Source organism: Amphibalanus amphitrite, unplaced genomic scaffold (genome assembly GCF_019059575.1).
Source record: "Amphibalanus amphitrite isolate SeventyFive unplaced genomic scaffold, NRLGWU_Aamphi_draft 000289F_arrow, whole genome shotgun sequence".
NCBI lineage: Eukaryota > Metazoa > Arthropoda > Thecostraca > Balanomorpha > Balanidae > Amphibalanus > Amphibalanus amphitrite.
The window spans coordinates 152,616-178,184 of NW_024881784.1; the positions used below are offsets into that span (position 1 = coordinate 152,616).

A 25,569-nucleotide genomic window follows, 5' to 3' on the forward strand; every position below is an offset into this window, starting at 1 on the left:
TGATCCGTCCGCCCTCCCGCATCAGAGCGTAACCTCATCTTCCAGGTGAAGTGCATTCCACAGTCTTCCAGTGATACTAATAAGCCGTCGCCCTCAACCCCGGTACCGTGACTCGGCGTTCCCAGCGTGCCTGTCTCGAGGAGAGGCCATTTCACCTCGAAAACCGACCTCAATCGTACACAAAACATCTCCACCCTCCCGGCACATTCTTGGTCCAGGCCGACCTCGAGACCATTGCTATGGCCCTGGCTGTCTCGCGATCAATGAATAGTGCTTCAGACATGTCAGTGACTCAAAAAAGCGCTCGAATGATTTATAAAATAAAAACAGAACCATGACAAGGATTTTCATCGACATGATTTATTAACGCTTTACTGCGGCTTAATTTAAAGCATGAATGCCATACATTTCCTGAAGTTCATCTCTGCGACCTTCAGGATACGATCTTCCTGTATGTAAATTACGGCAAGGTGCAATTAAGGTACTTCCTATACATATATGCAGCCCACCATCTTACACCGTTACAATGCATCCCGTCAGACCGCCCGGCTCCGTTTCCTGATCACCGGCGACTTACCTTGGCCGTCCACCCGTTCTCCCGCAGGCACAAGCTGGACAAGGACCAGATCACCTACGGACTACCCACCGCTGACGTGCGCGGCACCGTGCTCGGCGACTCCTGCCCCGTCGAGGTCGACTTCCCCTGCCAGCCGCGCAAGTACCGCGCCTTCAACGGCTACTGCAACAACGTGCAGAACCCCAAGTGGGGCAACTCCAACACCCGCTACCTGCGCTTCCAGCCGGCCGCCTATGGATCGGACGGTGAGTACCCAAACCGCCAGTCATCGTCACAGCGCACAGGGATACTCGGTGACACCTCAGGCCCTCCGCGGTCCGGGCCAGCCCGTCTGCTGTCCGCCTCCGCGAACGGATTTAGACGGGAAGTTGATCCGATTCTCGGCGGCGGACCTTGGCTCCGCTGCCAAGTGATGCATCGGCCGGCGTTTTTACCGGTCGTGCTTACTCACTGAGTGGCCGGGAGCGGGTATTGTGCCAAATCTAAACGAGCCTTTAGCGGCACCGAAGGGCAGCGTCCGGCCATTGTCGGCCGGAACCGGAGTCGGTCTGGCCCGATATCGTTCCGAACGGCCCTGGGCGCCGGCACGCGGCCGCGGCTCCCTCCCCAGAGCGCTGCATCAGCCCACGAGGGACAGCCGGGCGTGAGCGATCGGTGGACGGGTAACATCAATCACCATCTAGTGCTGGTCCTATTGGAGCGACCAGTCGGGACAAGTGTGGAGAACGACCCAGGGTCCCCACGATGGTGACATTTGAACGACATATTTTAGCAGTTTGTGCCAATCTCTATCGAAGCTGCTGAGCGCCTGCTACTCTATGTCTTCGTCGGTTCAGATGTGGACCCATTCAGATGCTGCGAGGCGCCGGGTCGTGACCGAACATCGCGTCCGGCGTCACGGCTCCGCCGGCCGGCCGTGGACCGATCACGGAGCGCCCGTGACGGCGCACGACCGACCCGGCGTGACCGAGGAAGGCCGACCGAACCGACCGCCGACGGCCGGCCGGTGACGGCAACAAGTTCATGGATGGGTCTGGTCCATATAGTTGCTGAAGTAGATGATGCATAGTCCAAGTATGCCTAACCTGAAAATGCCTATCCGAGCAAAGAATCGTTGGATGCAGATAACAGAAAGCAATGGCGAAGTTAAAAGACAGAAGTGGTGGGTTGGATTTAGGCTATAATCTTGTGAATTTGAGCGGACTGAAATTTGCTAGTGGTCAGAGATCAAGTACTACCTATTCGTGAATTCTGTGTGTGTAGTTTTGAAGCCTTGATAAAAGCAGGAGCTCAGCGAATAAAAGCTGACGGTCGGCGCTCTGAAAAGTGCATGGGGGTCAGGCAACTCTGCTTGACGGTCACGTTCTACATATATCGCATGACGACCGGGTCGATGAGCTAAACACGTCAATTAACTTAATTTCGGCTGCGGAGTTTCGGGCGGTAACGGGGGCCAATTGGCAGTCTGAGGCGCGGTGCAGGTTCCAGGGTCGGCCCCTGTGACTCAGCTGACGTCAGATGCGGCCAGACCGGTCGGTGGTGGTCAGACCGTTTAGTCCGCCCCGCCACCGTCCATGAACGGTCATCAGCCGCCCATTCCGTCCGCTCAGCCGGCCATTCCGTCCGCTCGTCCGGCCATTCCGCCGGCTCTTTGACTGCACCTGCACGTACTCCGGCAGAGCTGCCGTCCATTCTGGCGGCGTTTTAAGGTCTCCCATCCCTGTGGCGAGTCCAACCGAGCGATAGCCACACAGACAGATAAACGGACACGGTTGCGAAATTGACTTCATCGCCCCGGAGACCGTGAAGCTATGCAGCTGACCCCGCCGTCCAGCGGTAATCCAACTGGGTCATACACGGCGAGCGACGTCGGGAGAACGATTCTCGTTAACCTGATGAACTCCGAATGGTAATCTCGAGATAATTTCCACAAAACAGGACCAAACGGCTGTGCGCGCGCTGTAGACACGACCTTGGCAAATCGAGACGCATACGGCCAGTGAACGGAAAAATCGTGATCAAAACCACTCCCAAACCTGAGAACGGCGGCGGGCGTGCGCGACGGCCTTTCAAAACGAGAAAATAATTACAAAATGCAAATGCGACCTTGCCGGGCCATCGAGGCGTGGGTGTCGCAACGGATAATGGCGCTCTCCAGCGGTGCCTGCCAGGACTCCTGCCACGCTGAGTGGAGGCAGTATGTTGCTACGGCACTGGGTGGCCCGGTCAGACCGGCGCCCAGTGGCGTCCGGCGCAGAGAGGTGCACCGGCCACCTCTCTGAACAACTTGACTGGCTTAGCAGGAGGAAGCCGCCATCATAGGACTGACATAGTCAGAAAACGTGCTGAGACAAGGAGATGGGCTTATGAAGAGAGCAAAGCAGTCGCATAGACGACGAACGGATGAAGAGACGGTCGGAACAGGCGGGAGCACCCTGCAGAAACTTGGGCGAAAAAAGCACTTGCATTAATACAAAAAAGCGGACTGATGGAGCGGGCGGATAGAGCAGGGGCGTAACTTTTTGGTTTTCGTTGGGGGGGGGGGCAACGCTGTCGGGGGCGCCTTTTTAAGGGCATGGGGGCGCCTCCCCGTGACTGTCTAGAAATAAGTCTTATTTCAGTTTACGGCAGCATTTTTTTTTACCATAGCACGTTGTTTTTGTGCCGTCGTGTTTTGACACGTTATGTTGCAGTTTTTTTTCTGAAATAGCGCGCCAAAAGCGCGGAATTATTTTGTAACCAAATACATTTTGAAAGCACTTTGGGGACCAGAGACCGGGGGCGGTTAGTGGAATTGGGGACCAGGGTAGTGACGCCTTATTAAACAACGCATATGGTAGTTCTTCTAAAGAAACGAGACGAACTGATGAATTGACAAAAAGAAAAGAAAAAACAACTGATAAAAAGGCGAGATTAAAGAAACAAATCTGTAGAACTTCACCCCACGCAGAAGCAAGGGACGTTTTTACGCCTCCCCTTTTAAGTTAAGAACACACTTCATACTGCACCTTTTCCGCACGTGTTCTAGAAGCAAACCAGTGGCAAAAATTTGCCCTCATCGAAAAAAAAATAAAAAAATTGCCCCCCCCCCCGCCCGCGCCGGGCCGGGGGGGGGGAGAGTGAACACCTCCCCTGCGGTTTTTCGCAGATATCTCAAAACTCCGCGCCGCCGTTTTTGGCACACCTGTTCATGCATCTTTTTTTTACACATGTGCAAATTTCAGACCCAGAGCTCTCAAGGTCAGGTCACCAGGTCACGTCAAAAGACCTCACCTCAGAAAAAAGTTGCAATCCTCGTCATAGCTACACCGACTGAACGATCGCCTTGAAACTTTCAGCGATTGATAAGAGTAACAGTATGTCTAAAATGTTTATCTCGGAATTTTGATATCAGTGACCTATAGTCAGGTCAATTTTGCGACCTCTCCATTATAAGTCAATGGGAGAAAATTGAAATGAGCCTTTTTTGGACGAATGGTATTTAGAACCCTCTCAAACATCGTTTCATAGGTAAACATGATACACTGAATCGGAAAAAATGCACCTGTGGGCTGTGACCCCTCTCTGTGCCCTTGAGGTCATCTCAGGTCATAGACGGTCACCACCAGTTTTTTGGCTGTAACTTTTGATAAAGGCGTGCTAGAGCGATGAAAACACTTCAGATGTATTCAGCTCGACGATACGGATCGACTGATATGCAACATGACCCTTTTCGGTCAGGTTATGACCTTGACCTGAGGTCAAATTTTAAAAATGACCTTTCAAGGTAAAAAAATAGTTCATTCGACGCGTCTCGACGAGAGGAACATGATGCTGCCAAAAGTAATGTCGTGGCACTCTTAAGTCAAAAGTTATTGCCGAAAAACAGTTTTCGTGAAAACTGCTATTTTACAGTTTTTGCCCTTTGGATGCTAAACCGTTGACGTTAGGTCAAATCTGAGAACAATGGTCAGAAAGGTCTGTAAAAGGGCTATCGAATGCGCTTTTCCGCGGCGCTGTAGCTCTATTGGTCCCGAGTTAGCCGTTGCAGTTTCCAAAATTGTTGAAATGGCCTACATTTGACCTTCGATGACCTCAGGCGACCTGACCTTTGACCTGACCCAAAAAATGACCGAAGTGTTTCCGTCATTATTTTTGACGCTCTTTCGAATGATGCTTACTGCGTGTCGCTACGTGGCCCAGGAGCCGAGTTAGACCAGACACCCCCCTCACCGCCCGGCGCGGAAGTCGCGGAGCACCAGCCCGGCGCGGGTTAATCCCAGGCTGAGAGCGTTCAAGCTTAGGTCACCCATATACCTCTGTATACCGAGACATGCAGAAGTCTGTGGCTCACCAGGTGATATCAAGTTATCACGAAATGATAGGGGAGAGTGGGGTGGGTTGTATCAGTTTTTACTCCGAGACCCATAAACTCGTAACTATCCGTGATAAACTCATTATTTCCATACTGTCCCCTTCCTTGATTCTTCTGCTTTTTTGTGCAAAGTAACTTTTCCGCTACCTCTACCAGTTTTTCTTCTACGGTCTGCCGAATAGAACAATGTTTTTGATACAACTTGCCCCATGGCTTGGGTGAGTTGTATCACATGGTGGGGTAATTTGTATCACTATTTCACGTTTCAGGGAGTGTGCTTGCTACTGGTTTTGAACATAACAGCAACATTAAATGGGGTTAATACAATGCATAGGTATGCTCAAAGGCTTCACTTTATTAGACCAAACTTAGGTCAATGCAATCCGAACGAAACATCAACAGACTAGACGCAAAAGTGGCCCGTTAAGAGCAAAGAAGCCAACACATTGTGCCGAAATGGAACGAGCATTGACTAGCTACCTACAAACGCGAGCCAGGGCTTAGCTTTCGCGATCAAAAGCAACATACCCATACATACATACATACATACATGCTACAACATACCCCACCCGGCTCTGATACAACATGTACCTAGCCGCCATCTTGGAAAAACATCCTCGTGCTAAAAAAAACAGCGGACAGCTGGAGAAATCCGTTTTCACTCACGCAGCCTTAGAACCTACCCTCACCACCGCTACGGAGATCTTTCAAATTCGTGCACATCTAAATGCCCAAAACACACATTTTCTTGCAACTTATTTTTTTTAGAATGACATTAAAAAAAAACATAAAATCGGCTCTCACCTCGAGACGCGTCCACTCAGCCACAAGACAGAACAGGGAAAGATGGCGCCCGGAAAACCTCGTCGGCTGGTCGTGTCGCGAGCGCCATCCATTGGATAAGTTTGGCACAATTCGCCCTGATACAACTTGGACATGATACAACTCTCCCCGCTCTCCCCTACAAATTACTCCTGCTTTGATCTAGAGGTGGCAAAACGTGAAAATTTTGGGAACCAGACTCGAACCAGACCCGGCTGGACATTTCTGGAACCAGTCGGACCCGGTCTAAGTTGGAATCGGAACCAGTTGGACCCGTTCCCCAAAAGTCAATTACCTAATACAAACCGTTTGTAGAAATCATTAATTGCATCGTGTAAAACAGCCCTTTTCCCACTGATAATACTTATGAACTACAGTGTGCAAAGGAACATACATGAGCAAATGTTTTCTTTCCATTCACTTCATATTTTGCAATCATATGTAGTGTCCACTATGTATGGTTTATGGTAGGACCCGGTTGGACCCGCCAGAAAATTTCCAGGAACCGGTCCGGACCCATATGGGTCCAGACCGGTTCTTTTGACCGGGTCCTCGGGTCCACATTTTGCCACCCTTTGAACAAAAAAGATGATGTAGGATACCAGTATAGTCAGAGGAGCGCTAACATTGGCTCGATGGGTGCTATGAACCGTTGGGACGCTACGCCAAGCAAGAGTGGCGCTTTAACAGCAGGGATACCATAACACACAAGGCCCTGTGGGACGATTACATTGACTCAAGGGGCGCCCTTTAGAATCGGTGCGACACCGTGCAGAGGGCGCCATTCTTAACCACATCAATTTTAATACTCACTGCAGATGGCCTCCAAACTGTCTCGAGGGGTGCCTTCAGGAACCGATGGAACAGCCACCGAAATAGGGGCGCCGCTCTAGCTGCAGTGATGAAATAAGGTATTGACCGCATTGACCAGAGGAGCGCTTCATGTGGCTAAAGGGGCGCGTTGGTAAACTGGTGGGGCGCCCCCCCCCCATGCCCAGCGAGGGGCGTCGTACTTAGCAAGGAAATTATGTAAGTCAGAGGAGCGCGAACTTCGGCTCGAGGGGCGCTTGTATGAACCGTTGAGGCGCTAACCTAGCTAAGTGTGCCGTTTTAGCAGCAGGGATGCCATAACACACTATAGCGTGCTATGGTATCTAGGCCCTCTAGCCTCCCCCCCCTCCCCGAGGAGCGATGATTATGACTCAAGGAGCGCCCTTAAGAATTGGTAGGCCACATACATTTCATTACTCAGTGCAGAGGGGCGCCAAAACGGGCACGAGGGGCGCCTTCAGGAGCCAATGGGGCAGTCTACGGACTGGGGGCGCTGTTCTAGCAACAATGATGATAAGGTATTGGCCAGAGGGGCGCTTCATCCACCTGAAGGGTCACATTGATAAACGGATGGGGCGCCGCTCTGCATGCGGGGGCATTAGTTATTAGCAAAACAGATGACATAAGACGTGCGTGTTGTCAGAGGGGCACCACTTTGGCTCGAGGGGCGCTTTTTAACCAATGGGGCACGCTATTTAGCTAAGTTTTTACTTGCCGCAAGCGGCGCACCATCCCTGAGGAACGTTACACAAACGACTGACGACTCTCTCGACATGGGCATCAGAGGTGCCCCTATAGACCTCACAGGCGTCTCTTATTCCCATTGAGGCGCCCCTTTGGGCTTCAACTGGAGCTCCTCTTTCTATGGGCCTCGGAGGCGCCCCCATTTGGCATGCAGTCTCCCCTCTTTCGTATTGGGGCGCCATTATGGCCTTAATGGGCGCCCCTTTTTCATGTGGGCGCCCCCTATACTATAGACCTCAGAGGCACCCCGAAGGGCCTCAGAGGCCAATAAGGTGCCCCTCTTTCGCATGCAGGCGCCCCTGTGGCCATCTCAGGCGCCCGTGTTTTGCATTGAGGCGCCCCTGAGGACTTCATGGGCGCCCCTCTTTCGCATGCAGGCGCCCCCACGGCCTCAGAGGTTCCCCTCTCACGCATCCCATTTCCATATAGGCGATGGCGCCCCCTTGAAAGATGGCGCACGCGCTCCTATGACGCCGCTGGCCCGTGAGGGCGCCTTTCGGGCCTGGGGGCGCCCACCAAGGTTGGGGGGGCAAACGGAATGTTGGGGTGGCAAAATTTCAAGTTGGGGGGGCACCTGCCTCCCCAAAAGTATACAAAGTTACGCCCCTGGGATAGAGCTAAACGGACGGACGGAGACGGACGGACGGCTACGGAGATGTGGAGCCGGTTGGAGCGCCCACCGCCCCGCGGACCGGTCCGCCCATATCGGCCCGGTCCGACTCACTGCCCTCCCACGGCCGGCGGTGACGTCACGGGCCGGAGCGCGGTGTCGGCAGCCAGGCTCAACTCCGTCGGCAGCCACTGTGTGTGTCGGATGAGTCACGAGATGGGGGATCGTATCAGCGCTGGCAGCTGCTTCCCAGCAACAGAGACGCGTACTGACGCTCAGCCGCCGTCAGCTAATGGAAAAAAGAAGCTGGGGGAGCAGTAGATCACGGAGCTTTAGCCAGGCAGTTTGCTAGATAATCAGAAAGTCCAATTCATTAGTTGAAAGGGGTTATAAGATCCACAGTTCCACGTTGGTCCGGTTTCGAGTTGAGAAACAGCTCGGTCGGCGCGCAGAAACGGCTTCATCGGCGCTCGGTGCCGCCGATCAGATAGCTCCGTATGAAAAGCCACTTCGTCATAAAGAGCGGGTGGAATATGTAGCCGAACGACTGAAAAACTCCCTTTCAATAGCACAGCCAATGCACTGTAGCGATCACTTGTAATGGGTCCTTATCAAATCAACAAGACAAGAACGACATGGAAAAGGCAATACCTAATACCCTACATGATGTAAGCGTTATAAACATATAGTTCCAAGTTCCAACATTGAATGAAACTGTATCGGCACAAAAGGGACGCATCGTAGTAGGTACTTGATGATGAATAGTTTTGATCATTCTGAGGGTCTAGGGATCAACTGCTCTGGCGTTTAGCTCTCAGTCTTAGCATTAATTAATAAGCTTAATTAGCCGGTCCCGTAGCTCAGTTGGTAGAGCGTTGGACTCCGCGTGGTGAGAGCACGCGCTCCCGGTTATAACAGTCCGGGTTCGAAGCGCGACGGGTGCTTGACATTTATGGGCCTCCTGACAGGACAGGTATGGTTGCGGTTGGTGGCAGGCCGTAGCCAAGCGAAGAAGTCAGTGAGTGGACCGGCCGTGCGCGGCTATGTGCGCACGTTAAACTTTGGACTCTAAATCCTGCCATAGAACTGGAATTGCGCAATCGGAGGGTAGAGGGCAGGGTCACCGCAACAAGCTTCGCTTAGCGGTGGCTCTGTCCTTGTGAATCCTTCCTATCAAAAGGTTCGGACTAAATTTATAAAAAAAGCATTAATATCCCGTGTATTGAGAAGCACACCAAGAAATTAAATCGATCAATTCAAGCTCGATATCAAATGCATTATTTTTGTGATTTTCTTACCTTCTTGTATAGGTACATACATGGCAGCAGATCAATATCAATCTAGGTGCAAAAAATCGTCTGTAATGAAGAAGCCTTTTTAAATGTCGCACAGCTACCACAATGCGTCCATTATCTATTTTGAAAGCTGATTGTTTTTAGCCTAAGTGTGGTCCGCGTGACGCATCCATTCATCCGCGTTCGTTTATCAATTATCGGTCGCACGAAATCGTGCGTTCTGAATCATTGTTCGTGCCGCCTATGACCGGTCTTTGCAGCGTTTGACCTCTCCCCCAAATGTCTCGGTAGTGACCTCATTAATCTGGCGATGAATGCGTGACACATGCTTAATGCGTCTCCTGTGACCCCCTGGCCTCGGAGTGAGCGTTGTCCCGCGTAATATACGTCTAGCTTGTACGCTTCTTCATTAGTTAGGTACTGATATGCTTTTGAGTAGTTTTTTTAACATCGCACCTAAGCAGGATGGAATTATCTATAATGAACAATTAACCAAGTCACATGTCTCCTCTGGTGTCTCTGTCACGCATCTTCAACATTCTAACGTCTCATGTGTCTCCACCGTTTTAACTGCAGTCCCCTGTGCCACGCTATTTTTATATCACTAGTCACCGCGTGTCTCCGCCAGGCATCTCCGTGCCGCGCCAGGCCCAAGCGACCTATCCTTGCCTCCTGTGGCTCCACTATTCTAACCTCCCTGTGTGTCTCCGCCAGGTATCTCCGTGCCGCGCCAGGCGCGCAGCGGCCAGTTCTAACCTCCCGTGTCTCCGCCTCCATTCTAACCTTCCTGTGTGTCTCCGCCAGGTATCTCCGTGCCGCGCCAGGCACGCAGCGGCCAGTTCCTGCCGTCGGCCCGCTCGGTCACGCTGGCCGTCCACCGCGACGGCAAGACCACCCACCGACACATGAACGTGATGGCGGCCGTCTTCGGCGAGTTCATCTACCACGACCTCTCGCACACGCCGCAGATGGCAGGTCAGTGCCGCTGGGCGGGTCAGGTCAGAGGTCACATCAGGACCAACTGGGTGGGGAGAGGAGTCGGATGAATAGCTACGACCAGGATTTTCTAATCATGTATCAGGCTGGTTTGATTTTTGACTAAAAACCGAAAGTCGCTTACTGAGATAGGTCCGATCATTAGGTATCCGATGGATCGAGCTACCGGTGATTGAAGTAAGACATGAATTTAAACAACAAATATGTAAGTAAAACAAATTAAATAAACAACAAATTCAATAGACAGCAAATAGGTACTTGAAAACGGTCCATTAACTTTTCTCAGCCAGCGCGGATGAAACTTGAAAGATAGGTATAGGTATCTTAGTATAAAGGGACTTCGTCCACTATTTAAAGCCATAATTAACCCGTTTGCAAGGCCCGCTTGGATTGAAACATTATTGCACTTATCACATGTTAGGAAAATTCCAGCGGCTGTGAAATGCGTAAAATGTCTGAGAAGTTTAACAGGTTAGGTGGCTTACTAAATCGTCGTAACTTCATTGAGATCGTAAAGGCCCATGCTTGGCAGTTACTGCGAAGGTTGACTGCCGTGATGTGAACATGTTTTAGCACACACGCATAAACACACCTACTGGACAACCATCAAGAGGTCATAAAATTGCAATACAATTTGATTGGGAAAATCTGTGCACGCTTATGAAATTAATGCACGCGCAGTTTGGTTTGGTTTTCACATGGCCACGGTTGGTCTGAATTCAGAGCATATCGGGGCGCCGCAGGGAAATGCGGCCGTATCGCGGGTGACGGCTACCGCGGCCGAGGTGTCAACACCTCATCTGCGGCGCCGTTTCGGTTTGGCCGCTTGTCCGTGTCACAGGCCGCGATGGATACATCACGCACTGTATGCAGACAATGTCACACCGAGACATGAATATGCCGGCGGCTTTACGAGCGCGGCGCTGGGGACGCGGACGCCGGTTTCGTGGCGCGCGGCCACCCGGTTTGTGGAGGCGCGTTGCGTCAGTCGGCGTGGGAACCGCCGCGCGCCGACCGATCGCCGCCCGGCCCGTGGCGCAACCGTGACGTGCCGCCCGGTATTTGATACGACCGCCTCCCGATTCACGGCACCTTCCAATCCTATTTACCAACAGTATAACAAGGCACAATCATACCAACTCGAGCCTGGAGGGGGCAATTTTCAGTGTTTATGCTGCCACTAATGTGCACCGCCTCGATTACGGCATTATGGTAATCATATGATAAACAGCAAACTAAGTACCCTGCCGAGTGTTATATCAAGGCTGTCAAGGATGCTTTAGAACCATTCGAGTCTCATCTTCCCACTTTAACTTACCGAAGACAGCGTTGTTAATCAGCAACCATGTTTTTCCTACAGAAAAACACTGTTTTCAAGCCTGAGCACCAGCAGCCGGCGAATTACCGCATGCCCATTTCGGTCATGACCTCCGAGGCGCGCCCTGACCCGCTGACCTGAGGTCAACTCTCACCTCGGCCCTCCCGACAGGTTTCATCGGTCAGCGTCTGAAGTGCTGCGACGTGGAGCTGGCCAACTTCCACCCGGAGTGCTACCCGATCCTGATCTCGGAGAACGACCCGTTCTACGGGCGGCTGAAGCAGCGCTGCCAGGAGTACGTCCGCTCCGGGGTGGCGCCCCGCACCGGCTGCACGCTCGGTACGTCACCGGGTGACAGAGTCACGTCACGTCACCCCATGTCAGAGTCACCTGTCCACACGTCATAGAAACAAAGAGCCTTATCTACACTGGATGCCCAGAATCTACATTACGTGAGAAACGTGCGTGTCTCGAGCCCATAAACAGGACGCTGGTCAGCGTGCTGGAGTCTCATTTCTCTCAGTGAGAGATACTGATCAAAATCCCCACCATGCATTCAATTGGTACATACTTTAATTTTATCTCCTGTCTCCAATACTAAGCTTTTAGCTTTTTGTCATAGACGATAAATGGTCTGTTTATCAATGTCCTAATCTGTACTAAATTTCCCGGGTAATTTTAATTAAGCATATGTAGGTCGTCGTAGAGGCGCACATTATCTCGATAGTGGATATCGGCTAAGCTCAGTCATGCATCGTAAAAGTAATCCGTCAGAGTAACCGAGCCGCGACCGGCACATTTAAATATCTGTCATCTGAAGTCGAACACATGATGGACGCACGCCGGCTGCACATAATCACCGTCCCAGGATGAATCCGGGGCACATAACTCAGCGCTGCTATAGGACGGCGGCCAGTTCATAGAGAGCGTCACCGGCCCGTGGCGGCCGCCCGGTGACCGTGGCAGCCCAATCACCGGCCGCTCCCACACCCCCCCCTAATTGGGAGGTGACGCGGCGGCACGGTTACGGCACCGCCGCCGTCGCTTCCGTTCCGCTTCACTTGGGCAATGATTGGTTTATCGCAACCTGCCAGCGGCGGCGGCCGAGGGGCGCTATTCCGTGACCGCAGTGCCGGTGACTCCGCCGCCGCCGGCGACACAGTCACACGCACTCTCTCCCACTCTCTTCTTCTTCTTCTTCTCTCTCTCTCTCTCTCTCTCTCTCTCTCTCTCTCTCTCTCTCTCTCTCTCTCTCTCTCTCTCTCTCTCTCTCTTTCTCTTTCTCTTTCTCTTTCTCTTTCTCTTTCTCTCTCTCTCTCTCTCTCTCTCTCTCTCTCTCTCTCTCTCTCTCTCTCTCTCTCTCTCTCTCTCTCTCTCTCTCTCTCTCTCTCTATCCTCTTGCCCACACGACCTTTTCCATATGTCTTTGTCCTCTCTGATGCCTTGACTTTGCCTCACTATTCTGTCTTCATGCATTAATAATGTGCATACCTATGCATACCGCGTACTCCTATTCGTAAAGGATGGACCGGAAACTTTGATCTTATTCTTTGTACTCCCGCCAAACATCTTCCAAACTGGACAGTGGAATAGTCTTTAGAAGCACCAGACACTGAAGCTAATTGATTGCACATTCGGCATAGGGACCTGATGACGGCCACAATTTGTCATCCTCAAAACGTCATTGAAAACTGCAACGCAGCACGCAACAATACATGACCTTAGCTCCACCGATAACACCCCTGCCCCGCAGGTGAAAATTAAGAGTTACAGGTGCTGTGTGTACTGTATGTAGTAGTGATGTCAGTTACGGAAAATCGGAATACCGATACCAAACCAAATACCAACCAAAACCGTGAAGAAATACCGAAACCAAACCAACTTGGGAACATGAGGAAAATACCAACTTTTTACCGATTTCTTAGCCTCTTAAACATTAGCGAGGGTTCATGATACCAACAAAATACCAAACACATTAGGATTGAAATACCAAATACCGACTTGGTATCGGTTTGGTATCGGTATACCAAAAAGTTGGTATCCGATTGACATCTCTAGTATGTAGGTATACTACAGCACGGAGCCTGTTACGGACTTGGTTACGGACAAACGGGAGAATGCATTGTGACGTGTAAAGATATCCGAGAGACTGCAGCGGTACATGTAAAGACATCCCGAGACTGCAGCGGAGCATGTGCCGCTATCACGCAGCGTTGTTCCCTATGCGAGTATCTCGCCCGGGGCAGTCGTCTCGGCGCCGGGCTGCCGTCGAGGCCGCGGCACGAAGCGGCACCATTGTCATTCCGCCGCCTCTCCCTCGGCCCCGGCTGCCCCTCCCCGTCCGCGGCCGATAGAGACAGTATAGTGTGGTGGTGCCGCCGGCGACCGCCCGGTGTCATCACGGAGCCATTGGCCAACCGTGGCCGATCGGCCGGCTCTGTGGTCGGCCCGGCCGTGACAGCACCGTCCCCTGTCCCTGTCACCAGGACCCCGCGAGCAGATCAACCAGGTGACCTCGTTCCTGGACGGATCGGTCATCTACGGCAGCAGCAAGGAGGAGAACGACGAGATCCGCCAGTTCAAGAAGGGCCAGCTGAAGATGCAGCAGGGCCCATCCGGGTCCAAGGGCCTGCTGTCGGCCGACCCCACCCAGCTCGACTGCAAGGCACACCCGTCCCTCAGGTGAGGGGAGCCAGGAGATGGGCCCCTGCTGCACCCGAGCGCAGCCGGCCGCACTCCCAGGCCCATTGTAAGACACCTCCAGAATGAGCAGCAACTATTACCTCTCGATCAGGATGCATATTTCCCTACATTAAGTACCAACATGAAGTCGTTTGTTACCACAATAGCCGACTTTGCGCTACTTTGTCCACCTTTATTTATGGTAGGTAGGCAGGTCTTTGGAATTCCATATGTAGACGAGTAGAACGGCCATTAGCCGTGTCATTTAGTACAGGTTCAGTCATTATCTTTATGCCAACAGGGCTGAATGAGCTTACGCTTCCAAAAAGGGAGATTGGGAAGTGTGGAATGCATGCCATCTGCACCTAGTTCGTGAGCGTCAAACATTGTCAGTGAGCAAAAATGAGTGGCAGCATGCTAGGACCGAGCTCGCCACAAACATTTAATACGTGACTGCGGCACAATGGAGCGGTTTCTTCAAATCGCATTCCTCGGCGGAACGTGCCACGGTTCATATTTTCCGCGAAAAGTCGGCAATACCTGCGATCAGTAGCAGTGCTTTACAAGTTTCATTGCAACTAGCTACATGAACTATCTCAAATATGATTGTGTCATATGTCATTTATCTAGAAATCAGGTGAGCGAGGTGAATCACGCTGCGATCAACAGGCGCAAAGAAATTAATCCGTCAACAACAGCTATGGTCGTGATATGAAGATCATATGAACTTGTTCCTGCTTTCAAAGTACTCAACATGACAGCTGAATTTATGAGACTACGAACGTTTTATGCAAGTTTTATGCACGTTTAGATCCCCTCACACTGACAGTGTCCCATTCTGTCCACAGCTGCTTCCGCTCCGGAGATGTGCGAGTGAATGAGCACGCCGCCCTGGCCACCATGCACACCCTGTTCGCCCGCGAGCACAACCGAGTTGGTGAGTAAAACTGCCGCACTTGTACCAGAGCAGCCGCCGTACCGTTGTCTTAAGAGCTCCGCCGGACTCTCGTGCAACCTGAACTGATGAATATTTAGTCACCTGGTTGTCAAAGCTATTTCACTTCGATTTCCAATAATTTGGGCAGGAGGTAGGTATTCCTAGTGTCTACTCAGTGCCAGTTAGTTAATATTAAAATTTAAACTCAGGTCAAGCAAGAGACCGACCTTTCCAGTTTCAAGGCTGGCAAGTAAATGAGAAAACGTTCATCTCTAGACCATTTCTCTGTCAGCTATGAGCTATGCGATGCATTGTTCGCATTAGCAACAGAGACAGCACAGCACCCGCCCTGCGGGGTTCCTGTCAGTGCACAGTGCACACGTCAGACACTAGACAATGCCGCGGGCGACCTATAAATGGCACGCCACAGACCGGCACGCTCGTGGTTTCTTGGCAATGGGATGGGCTTACGAGCTGAACACTCCTCGAGCCCACTAATCTGAGGATCATCACCTTATCTGTGTCGGCATGACGGCGGTGCGTGCCTATGGACCGTACCCGATTATATGTCTCCGTTTAATTCATGCGGTATTCTGCAGTATCTCTGTGGCGATCTCCGCCGCTCGGTGATGTATCGTCGAGTACGTGACGAAGGTACGGGATCGTGCGCGGTGTGGTCCAAGGCCAGCACAGCCAGACGGACATTATTCATGCGCGGGCAGTTTGCAGTCAGCCCACTTCTCGTCACTTCCTGACTCGATGCTTAAAAGCTGCGTAAATGGGATATCAATACAGATGAATTGAAGAGCTACAGTATGACTTATTGAATCAAACAAATTTAACAGAGCTCGTCCAGCGCGTCTCCAAGGACAACTGGACATCCTCTCCAACTTTCAAGGCCATCGTCTGATGGGCTTCTATTTAGGATCTTGACTAGTGATTTATCAGCTGGATTTACTTCTATCACACACAGCAAAACCGCTACTTTATCCACTCAGAGTCCAGCTAGCTTGTTTGTGACCACGGGTGATCAAGTGTGAAGATGTGCTGCTAACTGCTCGGGAGAAGTGTCAGGATGCTGTTGGCTTACTGGTAATCGGCAGGACCGCTGAAGGGTCTGTCATTGGTTAGTGTCCCTCCCCTCCCCCACCAGCTGGTGGCCAGCAAGTAGCCGCCCCTCCTCCCCTCCCCACGCGGGAAGGCCACTCTCGGCCGGCGAATCTCCGCACCGGGGGAGTGGAGAGGAGCAGAGGGAGACGGCCGTGCCGGGTGGCAGGGTGCGTCCCGTAACGTACCGACAGACCCTGACCCAGCCGCCAGGACCACGTCACAGCGATCTATGGGCAGAGATAGGATCGAGTCACGCCGCCAGCGCGGCCGGCCGGGTAAACCGGCGCGGCGATCCGCCTCAGGTCGCCGCTCGGTGCCAGGAAATGGCTCCGCGGTCAGCTCTATCACGGAAGTGGGTCGGGTGCCGTTCACTGGAACCGCTGCACATTGGTCATGAGATTGAAGTTGGGAGGAAAAAGCAAATGCTTCAATGCCAGAGTTGCTTCAAAGGCATTCATTTTGTTCATTTACAAACCATTGATTGAAGAACCAGTCATACATGAAGGACTAAGATTATTATTTTGTCAAAATTTATCTTCAAAGTTCCATGACGGGTCAGACATGACTGCAGTGACTTCTCAAAACCGACATTTATTGCTGACGCCAGAACAAGCCCAGCTATAAAACCTTGTTTGTGTTTGGCCATCACGGTTCGGTTGCTGCCCACTAACCACACACTGTCTTTTGGTATTACGGATTATACGACGCTACACAGTAGTGGATGAAAAGCCTTGTTTGTTTTAATATCAGATTACTCAACGTTCGTCTGCCCTTTTCCAAACAACTGAATTCAAGCTAGGGGCTAGGTAGGCACTGGTTCGCACCTATGAGGTCCGCCCGGGATTAGGCTTGTTGCCATGATTAGGACGGTAGGTGTAATGGTTTCGGTAGATTGTTATTATAGGAATTTTTGGTTTGAAGATGTCCTTGAACAGCAATGGCATTTCCATAACTCTTTGTCTGCCCATCGAAAGCAGGTACGCTTTGTTGTGAAAACGTCACCGAAAGAAATCCCCGTGTTATATAACGTCTCCGGCCGTCCGGCTCCGTGCCGGTGGTCTGCAGGTCTGAGCGGCTCCCCACCGCAGCTCTCCCCGGTCTGACACCGGTCTGCCGTGCTCACAGCGCTGGCGCTGGCCGAGATGAACCGCCACTGGACCGACGAGCAGCTGTTCCAGGAGGCGCGCAGAGTGGTGGGCGCCGAGCTGCAGCACATCACCTACAACGAGTTCCTGCCCGTCGTCCTCGGCAGCGTGAGTACCTATACAGTATACAGCGCAAGCGGGCCGACATGACAGGGGGATGAGATGGAGGACGGGGAGGAAGGGCATGGGACGGGACGGGATGGACACTGAACAGGGTGGAGCACGAAATGCTGGAAGTTGAAATGGGTTTGCGCAATGCACCGCACAACGCCAGGTGCATCGGAATGAGGTAAGAAGCGACAAAACTGAGAATGACTAGCATGGCTTTTCATAAAACTGTTAAACGAGAATTAAACGAGGCACTAAAAGAAAGGGAATGTCAAAATCATGAATAATCGGTGTTCTTTCTTCTCTGGAAGGTGTTGTTATGCATCAGACTATCAAACTTGAAACCGCAGCCGTGTAGTACCTATGTATGGTATGAAGCGGTTTATTTCAACGCGGCCCCCTGGTGCAGTGGGTTAGGCGTTAGCTCTCAGCCACACTCGGCATGTCTTCCCCACGCTATCAGATATGTCGTCAGGAAATGCCTACAGTCAGCTGTGAAGGCATGCCGACTTCAACATGAACTGCGCTGTTTTCCCTGAAAGGGAGATGAAATCTAGGCAAATAAATTGCAGCATACTGCAGGGACGGGACGGATGGTGTTGAACGGAAAACGGGCGGGATACCTCACCATGAATCACGGACGGTGTTACTGTCACAAAACGTCTGTAGGTAATGCAGTCAAGAGAGAGTGTTCAAGGAATGACCGAAAAACAATGGTCGTTTCCGTACCCTCAACCACCTGCCCATATCAGAATTCAGAGCCAACTGCCTGTATCAGTTTCACGAGAAAATATGCGCACCTGACATACCGTGATGAATGGTTCACCTGGGCGCCGTTTCGCGAAGACGTCATTTATTTTAGGCAAGCGAAAGCTGTGGTTTCAATTCTCTCTCGACTTCGTCCGACTGCCAGAGGAAGTATTGCGATCCTCACTGTTACCCACTATAAAATGTCTAATTTGATAAAGATGACTCGGGCTCTCTGGAGTCGGGCGCTGCACGTCCCATACCTCTTCACCTGGTTAGGTCCTCCCGGCGGTATGTCGGCACCCAACGACTCACGCTGCCAGTGATAAAATGACACCCCGGAGCTCACCGTCCGGCGCCCTTTGTGAAAGGGAATCGAGGATGCGGTTATCACCCATCCTTGGAATCAGCCACAATGAGCTGTTTTGTCAGCGGCGCGCCGCCGCTCGGACAGTACCTAATGATAGGTCGTCCCCTTTCGACCGCGACCTTGCCCGGTCGTTCCCTTCTGATTTGATTTTACATAACACAGTCAGTTTTTGTGCCATCACAGACAGACGTACGACCACAATCGTCATAAAGGCGCATCGTGTTTGCTCAGAGATGCCGTCAGTTGCCGAGTCGAGCTGAGTCTCAGGACCAGCGGCACTACCGGATTCCGGTAAAAACCTCCGCTCAGTCCACCAAGGCCGCGCGCGCCTCGCCGCCGCCGGCTTTCCCGGAATAGGAGAAGAGCGCCACGGCCGACGAATTAACGGCGTAGTGGGAGAGAGGAAGGGAGGGAAAAGAGAGACAGAAGATAGACGGAGAGGAGATAGGGAGAAGAAGAAACGAAACTCAAGCGTTACAGGAGCAGCATGGTTGTGCCGGGACAGCCAGAAAGAGACTATTAACTAACGTTACATGGGGACGAGTGAAGTAATTACGATGAGGGTTTCGTCGGGAGCACATGTAAAGCATGTATCTCCCCCAGACAGATAAAAGTCACGATTGTTAGGCTTTGTGACATAATTGTGGTCGCATATTTACACAAGCAAGCATACCAATGGCAATAATCCCTCCTCGATCTGAGAGCTCCTCATTTCTATTTGACCTTAGACGCCCGGTAGCTGTATGGCTCCCGACTCAATGCACTCCCGCTGTGTGCTGTGACCCGCTCCCGCCGGCTGGGGCAGCACCAGCAGGCGATAAACACGCCGTACCGCAGCCGCGCTACCGGCTCAACAACAAACATCTCCGCGGCAGCCGCGGGCCGGCCGGCCGGCCGCGTCAAGGCTGGGCTGCCGAGCCGCCCCCGCCTCGTGCATCCCCGGGGAGCCGTAACCAAACCGGCCCCAGCCGCTGGAAGTGGCGCCCACCAGCGGCCCTTTGTTCAGCCACTGTCACTTCCTTTTTGTAGCTGCGTTTGAGTAAACACCCGTGTACATACAATGTTTTTGAAGCCCCTTCTAGTGCTAGTAGTGAATTGCTATGTAGGTGCGAACAGCTTACAATGGTGACTAAATCACATCGCCACGCGGAGCACTTGTCAGCTTACTACGGTCCTGAACAATAGCTCTGTTGTTCGACTTTATCGTCAGATAAAGGACGGGAGGAATGACGATGTCATTTTACACTCTCTAAAGGCTATCTGAAGCGGTCAGGTAAGCAGATCACTCAGAGCGTGACGGCCATAACTCATTAGACAGTGCTGAGAATCCCGATCTGTGGTACACAGCATCACCGTGTCCTAAATACGATCTCCGCCCATCTTCCTGCTCGGAGTCTGTGGTCACCAGAGGAAAATTGGCCCTTTAATGACGCGGACAAGTGCTTTAATAGGACACCGGACACCTGCCGCCGCTCCCGCTGCGTATCCAGGCCCGAATCAGCCGCAATCAGCCATCAGGCGGGCCACTTTCTCGGGCCGTGGGCCCATTGTCGGCCGGGCTGCGGCAGTTTTCCGGCGCGCTGGCCCATAGGGTGGTGGCCGAGTTTTCTCCGGACCGTGATGGAACCGATGGCGGCGGTGTCGCGCCGAGCTGATCAGTGAGCCGGCGCGCCGGGGACAGCCCCGGAGTCCCGGGTGGCTGCCCACGGGCCGGCCGAGCCGACACAGTTTCACCCCTTCCACGCAGCCGGACGGAAAGAGTCCGACACAAAATGGACCGCTGTGATAAAATTGGGCGGCACGATGTCATGATGCTGACACTTTTTCGGTGAAGGACTGTGCTCCATGAAGACCAGAAAAAAAAACGAGTGTCGTAATCATCGGGCATATTAAATGCGTGTCGTAACGCAGGCCATTGACCAAATATGAGCATTCGCTCATTGTCCACGAATCATAACAACAAAAATGTTTTTATTGTAAAAGGGAAGATTACCTTCTTTTTGGGATCATGTGTAACATTTACGGTGACCTCAACGAGTGCCTTGAAACTCGATTCGCGAACCAGATTAGCACGTTTTTGTTACAAAGACGAGGAAAACTGGTTCCATCACCCGGGCTTTAATTAGTCAGGCATATTTCACCGTCTAACATTCAATGATGCAATGTTCAAAGGCCAGATAGGTTATCATCCTCCCATCTACCTATCCCTGTAATATCTGTAGGTACTATGACCATCCGTCCGCTGTCGGTTGACCGCGCCCGTGACCGCCGCTGCCGCAGGGCATCGTCTCCAAGTACGGCCTGGAGGCGGAGAAGGCCGGCTACTTCACCGGCTACGACATCAACATCGACCCGGGCGTGGCCAACAGCGTGGCCACCGCCGCGCTCCGCTTCGTCGCCTCCATGATGGGCAGCAGCATCGCGCTCCGCAACGGCGTGAGTTGGTGCACGGGGAGAAGGGGACGGGGCCGGCCGGGCTGGGCCTCGTGCCGCTCACACGGTATCCGTGGTACTGCGCTCAGCAGCGGCGGCCTGAAACGCAGCGTGTGCTCAACGTTCCGCATCGCGCCAGTTATGGTTTACTTAACGATGCATATTGCTGCACAACAGCGTAATTACACAGAACAGAGGGCGTTATACATTCATTACATTTTAGCGCCAGCGCCACGCTACAGTGGGGGGCAAATGACCATGACAAGTTGGGCCAAGCATCCGCCCGTCTTCAGTTTCCGAGCTGGCGATTTTTGAATTAGTTGTGATCGCCAAACCCAGTCCCGTCCTGCACGTATCGTTGAAGAGTTAGCTGGCGGCCACTCCCACCGCGGGGGCCGCGGGCTCGCTGCCGTGGGGTGGGTGGGGTGGGTGGGGGCGCCGGTGACCTGGTGCCCTCGGCGGCGCGTGCGGCCCAGGTCGTGACTCTGCGGAAGGAGGGCCGCCCAGATCGTTCACACCCTTTCCATCAGCGCACACCGTCCCACCGCTCGCACTTTCCCGGTACCCGGCTCACCGAGCTCAGTGCTGGAACGGCCTAATTGGCCAGAGATATTTCATATTATCAGATATTCATATTATCTGATCGTCCGGGTGATTCAGACACCACGATCGACCTCGCCTTCTCCGCGGGGGATGTGCCTGGCGACGTCTTCTGGGCCCCAACCTACCACGGTGCCAGCGACCACCTACTGTGCGAGGTTCGTGTCCGGTTTCCGAGGACCGGGCCCTCGCCTTCTGCTCAGAGACCTCGCCTGTACCATCTTCGTCAAGGAGGTACAACCCTCCACTCCACCTTGCTCTTCAAGGAAGCCAAGTCAAGACGGCGCCAGGGACGAGAAGCAGCCGCGATGCCCACTCGGAAGCAATGGTGGACACCGGAGGTAGATGCAGCATGGCGCAACAAACGCTCCGCGCTGAAACATTGGCGTGCCGCCAAAACATCGTGTGACGCCTCCACCAGGGAGACTGCTCGCTCAGCCAGAAACAAGGCCGACGCCGTATGGAAGCGGATCACCCTCTCGTCCAAGCGCAGGTGTTGGGACGTCTTCTTGCAGGAGAGCTACAGAGACTCGGGCCAGTTCTGGCGTTTCATCGGTTCCATGGGCGACTCAAAACCGCAGACCTCCAGCATGCAGATGGTGGCGGGCTCCCGCATCCTGCGTACCGACGAGGAGAAGGGATCCGCCTTTCTGCAGCGTTTTGTTGACCAGTGCTCCCGCGGCGACATGTCCAGGAGAGACGAAGCAATCCGAGACCTTTCGTCCAGACTACCGCAACTCGCTCCATCTGAACTCTTCGGCATGGACGACCTCACTCGGGCGATCGAGCGCATAGGACAAGTATCCCCAGGACCCGACAGGATTCCAGCCTCTGCTCTCAAGAACCTCTCTGCTCAGTCGAAAAGTCGGCTCCTCTCAGAGATCAACGAGTCCCTGGTCTCCGGCATCGTGCCCACCGAGTGGTGCGACAGCGTCCTCGTCCCAGTTCCCAAGCCAGGGAAGGATCACCACCGCCTCGAGGGCCACCGGATAATAGCAGTACAAAATCTGCTTGGGAAGGTGGCTGAATCCATGGTATGCGAGAGGCTGGCGTCACATCTGGAGCCTCGGATGCCTCCCGGCATGGGCGCATACCGCAAGGGACGGTCCACGTGGACAAACGCAGGGGTGGTAACGCACGTCATCTCCGAGGCCTTCGAACGTCGAGAGCAAGCCGTCCTGGTCGCCCTCGATCTTCAGGACGCTTACAACATGGTGTCTCTCCCCAAGCTGGCCCACCGTCTCCTCGTCCTCGACACGGACGTGCGGCTGACCAGATGGATCATGGCAGCGCTGCGATCCCGGAGATGCTCCATGAAGTGTGGCAGGTGGATGTCCGACTGGACGGACGTTCCCACCGCACTGCCCCAGGGGTCACCCCTCTCGCCCATCTGCTTCAACGCCTACTTGCAGCCCATCGCCTCCATCATCACGCCTGACAACGCAATCCTTTTGTGCTACGCAGATGACATCACCATCGTCGCGTGGCACAGGGACATCTCCTCAGCAATCGGCACCGCTCAGGAGGTGGTCAACAATGTGAAGGCCGCATGCGACCATCTCGACATGGTCATCAACCCTCAGAAGGCATCCGTCACTGTCTTTGGAAAGCGCCGCCCCACCCAACCGTTGGAAGCGGTGGTCTACGGGGGTGAACCCATCTCCTACTCTGATCAAGTAAAGCTGCTGGGCGTGACGCTGGACCCGGCTCTCACCTTTAACGCCCACGCCGACTCAGTGCGCAGCAGATGCGTTCGCGCTCTGTCAACGCTGAAAGCGGCCTACAGCAGGGGAGTTGACTTGAGACGGATCAGTCATCTCTATCGCTCGCTTGTCCTCTCTCGAATCACCTACGGACTCGAGATCATCAATCCGCTGAAGACAACGATGGACAAGCTCGAGCGGATCCAGAACAGCGCTCTCCGACTCGCCACCGGGTGCCCCAGACAGACGCCGGTCACTGCGCTGAGGTACATGTTTGACCTGCCCTCCATCGTCGACCTACACGAAGTCCTACGAGCCAGAGCGGTGTGCATCGTCGCCTCCGACTGCGGCCATCCCTTGCACGACTTCGTCGACCAAGCCCTGGCACGCGCTCCACTGGCACGTCTGCAGCGCACGGGCTGGCTGCGCGATGGGACCAAAGCTCTGCGCGGTCTCTGCGGTCGGCACAAGATCCGCAGATCTCACCTGTGGTCTGCGACGCCTCCCGCCACCAGATGCCGATGGACCTTCAAGATCGACCTCTTCAGCCGCACCGACCGTGAGCTACCACCACACGTAGTGAACGCCATGTTTGAGGAGGTCCTGGCCGACACCAGCAGTGAGCTCCCACAGCCCCTCGTCGTCCTGGCCACTGACGGTTCTGTCACCACAAGCACCCCAAGATCGGGATGGGGGTGTGTGATGAGGGAGTCAGACGGCAGCCTGCAGACCCACCGTGGAGGCTGTAACCTTCGCCTCTCTAGCATGAGGGCTGAGCTGGAGGCCATCTTCCGCGGTCTGGATCTTGCCAGAAGCGCCCACCCTGATCTAGCCGCGTGCATCATCTGCACCGACTCTCAGTCTCTCCTGCGCAAACTAGAGAGCGGATCGGCTCCTCCGGAGTGGCACGACCTCCCTCAACAAGTCGTCTGGGTATACTGCCCAGGGCACGCCGGAGTCCAACTGAACGACAGAGCCGATCACCTGGCTGGCAGCGGTTCTGCTTCCGACTACCTGGAGCTCGGGACGCAGGACATCCAACTCATCATACGGGATCGACAGCTGAGCAGCCGCGACGACGGGTCGTGGGAGGAGAGGAGGATGAGCGAGAGAGGCCTGCAGCGGGGTTGGGCGGCGAAATCCACCTCCCGTGGCCGCGCTGCCCACACGATGTGCCAGCTGGCCACTGGTACTCTCTCCCGAGCGGCGCTGACCAGGGTGTTCCAGCTAGGAGGAGCAGAGGCTGCTTGGGGCCAACTATTGGGCCTCCGCCGGCTAACGACGCTGCCGCTCGACCAGTAAGACCAGTAAGTAAGTATTATGCTATGAGGCATGCATGCCCTGCTGTTTTAAATGTGTCATGGATTGATGAATAGCTACGTAAATGTGGTACTGTAGTTACAATTAATTATCTCGCGAGAATTATTGCGACATCGTGTAGTCATCCGCGCGCCTGCAGACGCATCAGCAGGATGACATACTGATCCCACGGCTGGAAAATGATGTCGCCAGCAGATTTTAAATTTAGATCTGGTGAGTCATGATAAAGGCTCCTGCTGACCTCAAAACATCAGTCAGACGCACTGTCGAATAAAGAGCTTTCAATTTAGGCTGTACAGTGCACAATGCCTTTCCGCGCTATTCAATGCAATATTATTCTTAATCTGAACATTTGAAGAATACGTAAAGGCATTGTCAGAAGCGATGCGCTTATAGGAAATATGGCGTTCTTCTTATTCACCGACCGAAGCCCATCCCCGCCTCGTACCTCTTCACCTACCCACACCGCCAAAAACTGCTCGAGGCCAAATTGTTCCGTGCATAAACGTCAACCCCCCCCCCAAATATCTCTGTGGTACCTAATTAAAATCGTGTGATAAAATCACTTATCGCTTCAGGCTTACCACATTCTATTAGCCCCTTACCCTCAGTACACATAACATTCCGGAATCCGGGCTGTCTGTTTCGTGTCGCAGGACCGCGTGACGGGCGAGCTCGACCTGACGCGTACCTTCTACGCGCCGTTCGACCTGTACGCCAAGGGCAAGATGGACCAGGTGCTGGAGGGCCTGGTCCACGAGAAGGCCATGGCCGAGGACGTCTTCATCTCGGAGGCGATGACCAACAAACTGTTCGAGGATTCGGCTGATGGTAAGGAAAACGGGACATCTCGGATCTAGGGTAGAC

At 53.3% G+C, this 25,569-nt stretch overlaps 1 protein-coding gene across 2 annotated transcripts in view; it reads left to right on the plus strand.

Annotated features, from left to right (window-relative positions):
• The window catches only part of LOC122387564, a 63,180-nt gene that overhangs the window by 25,510 nt on the left and 12,101 nt on the right, over positions 1 to 25,569 (plus strand). For both annotated transcript variants that reach the window (XM_043377886.1, XM_043377885.1), the window contains exons 5-12: positions 605 to 822; positions 10,038 to 10,208; positions 11,719 to 11,886; positions 14,034 to 14,229; positions 15,078 to 15,166; positions 17,402 to 17,529; positions 20,927 to 21,082; positions 25,359 to 25,533. In XM_043377886.1, coding sequence (XP_043233821.1) covers positions 605 to 822; positions 10,038 to 10,208; positions 11,719 to 11,886; positions 14,034 to 14,229; positions 15,078 to 15,166; positions 17,402 to 17,529; positions 20,927 to 21,082; positions 25,359 to 25,533 — 1,301 coding nt within the window. The remainder of the gene's footprint in view (positions 1 to 604; positions 823 to 10,037; positions 10,209 to 11,718; positions 11,887 to 14,033; positions 14,230 to 15,077; positions 15,167 to 17,401; positions 17,530 to 20,926; positions 21,083 to 25,358; positions 25,534 to 25,569) is intronic.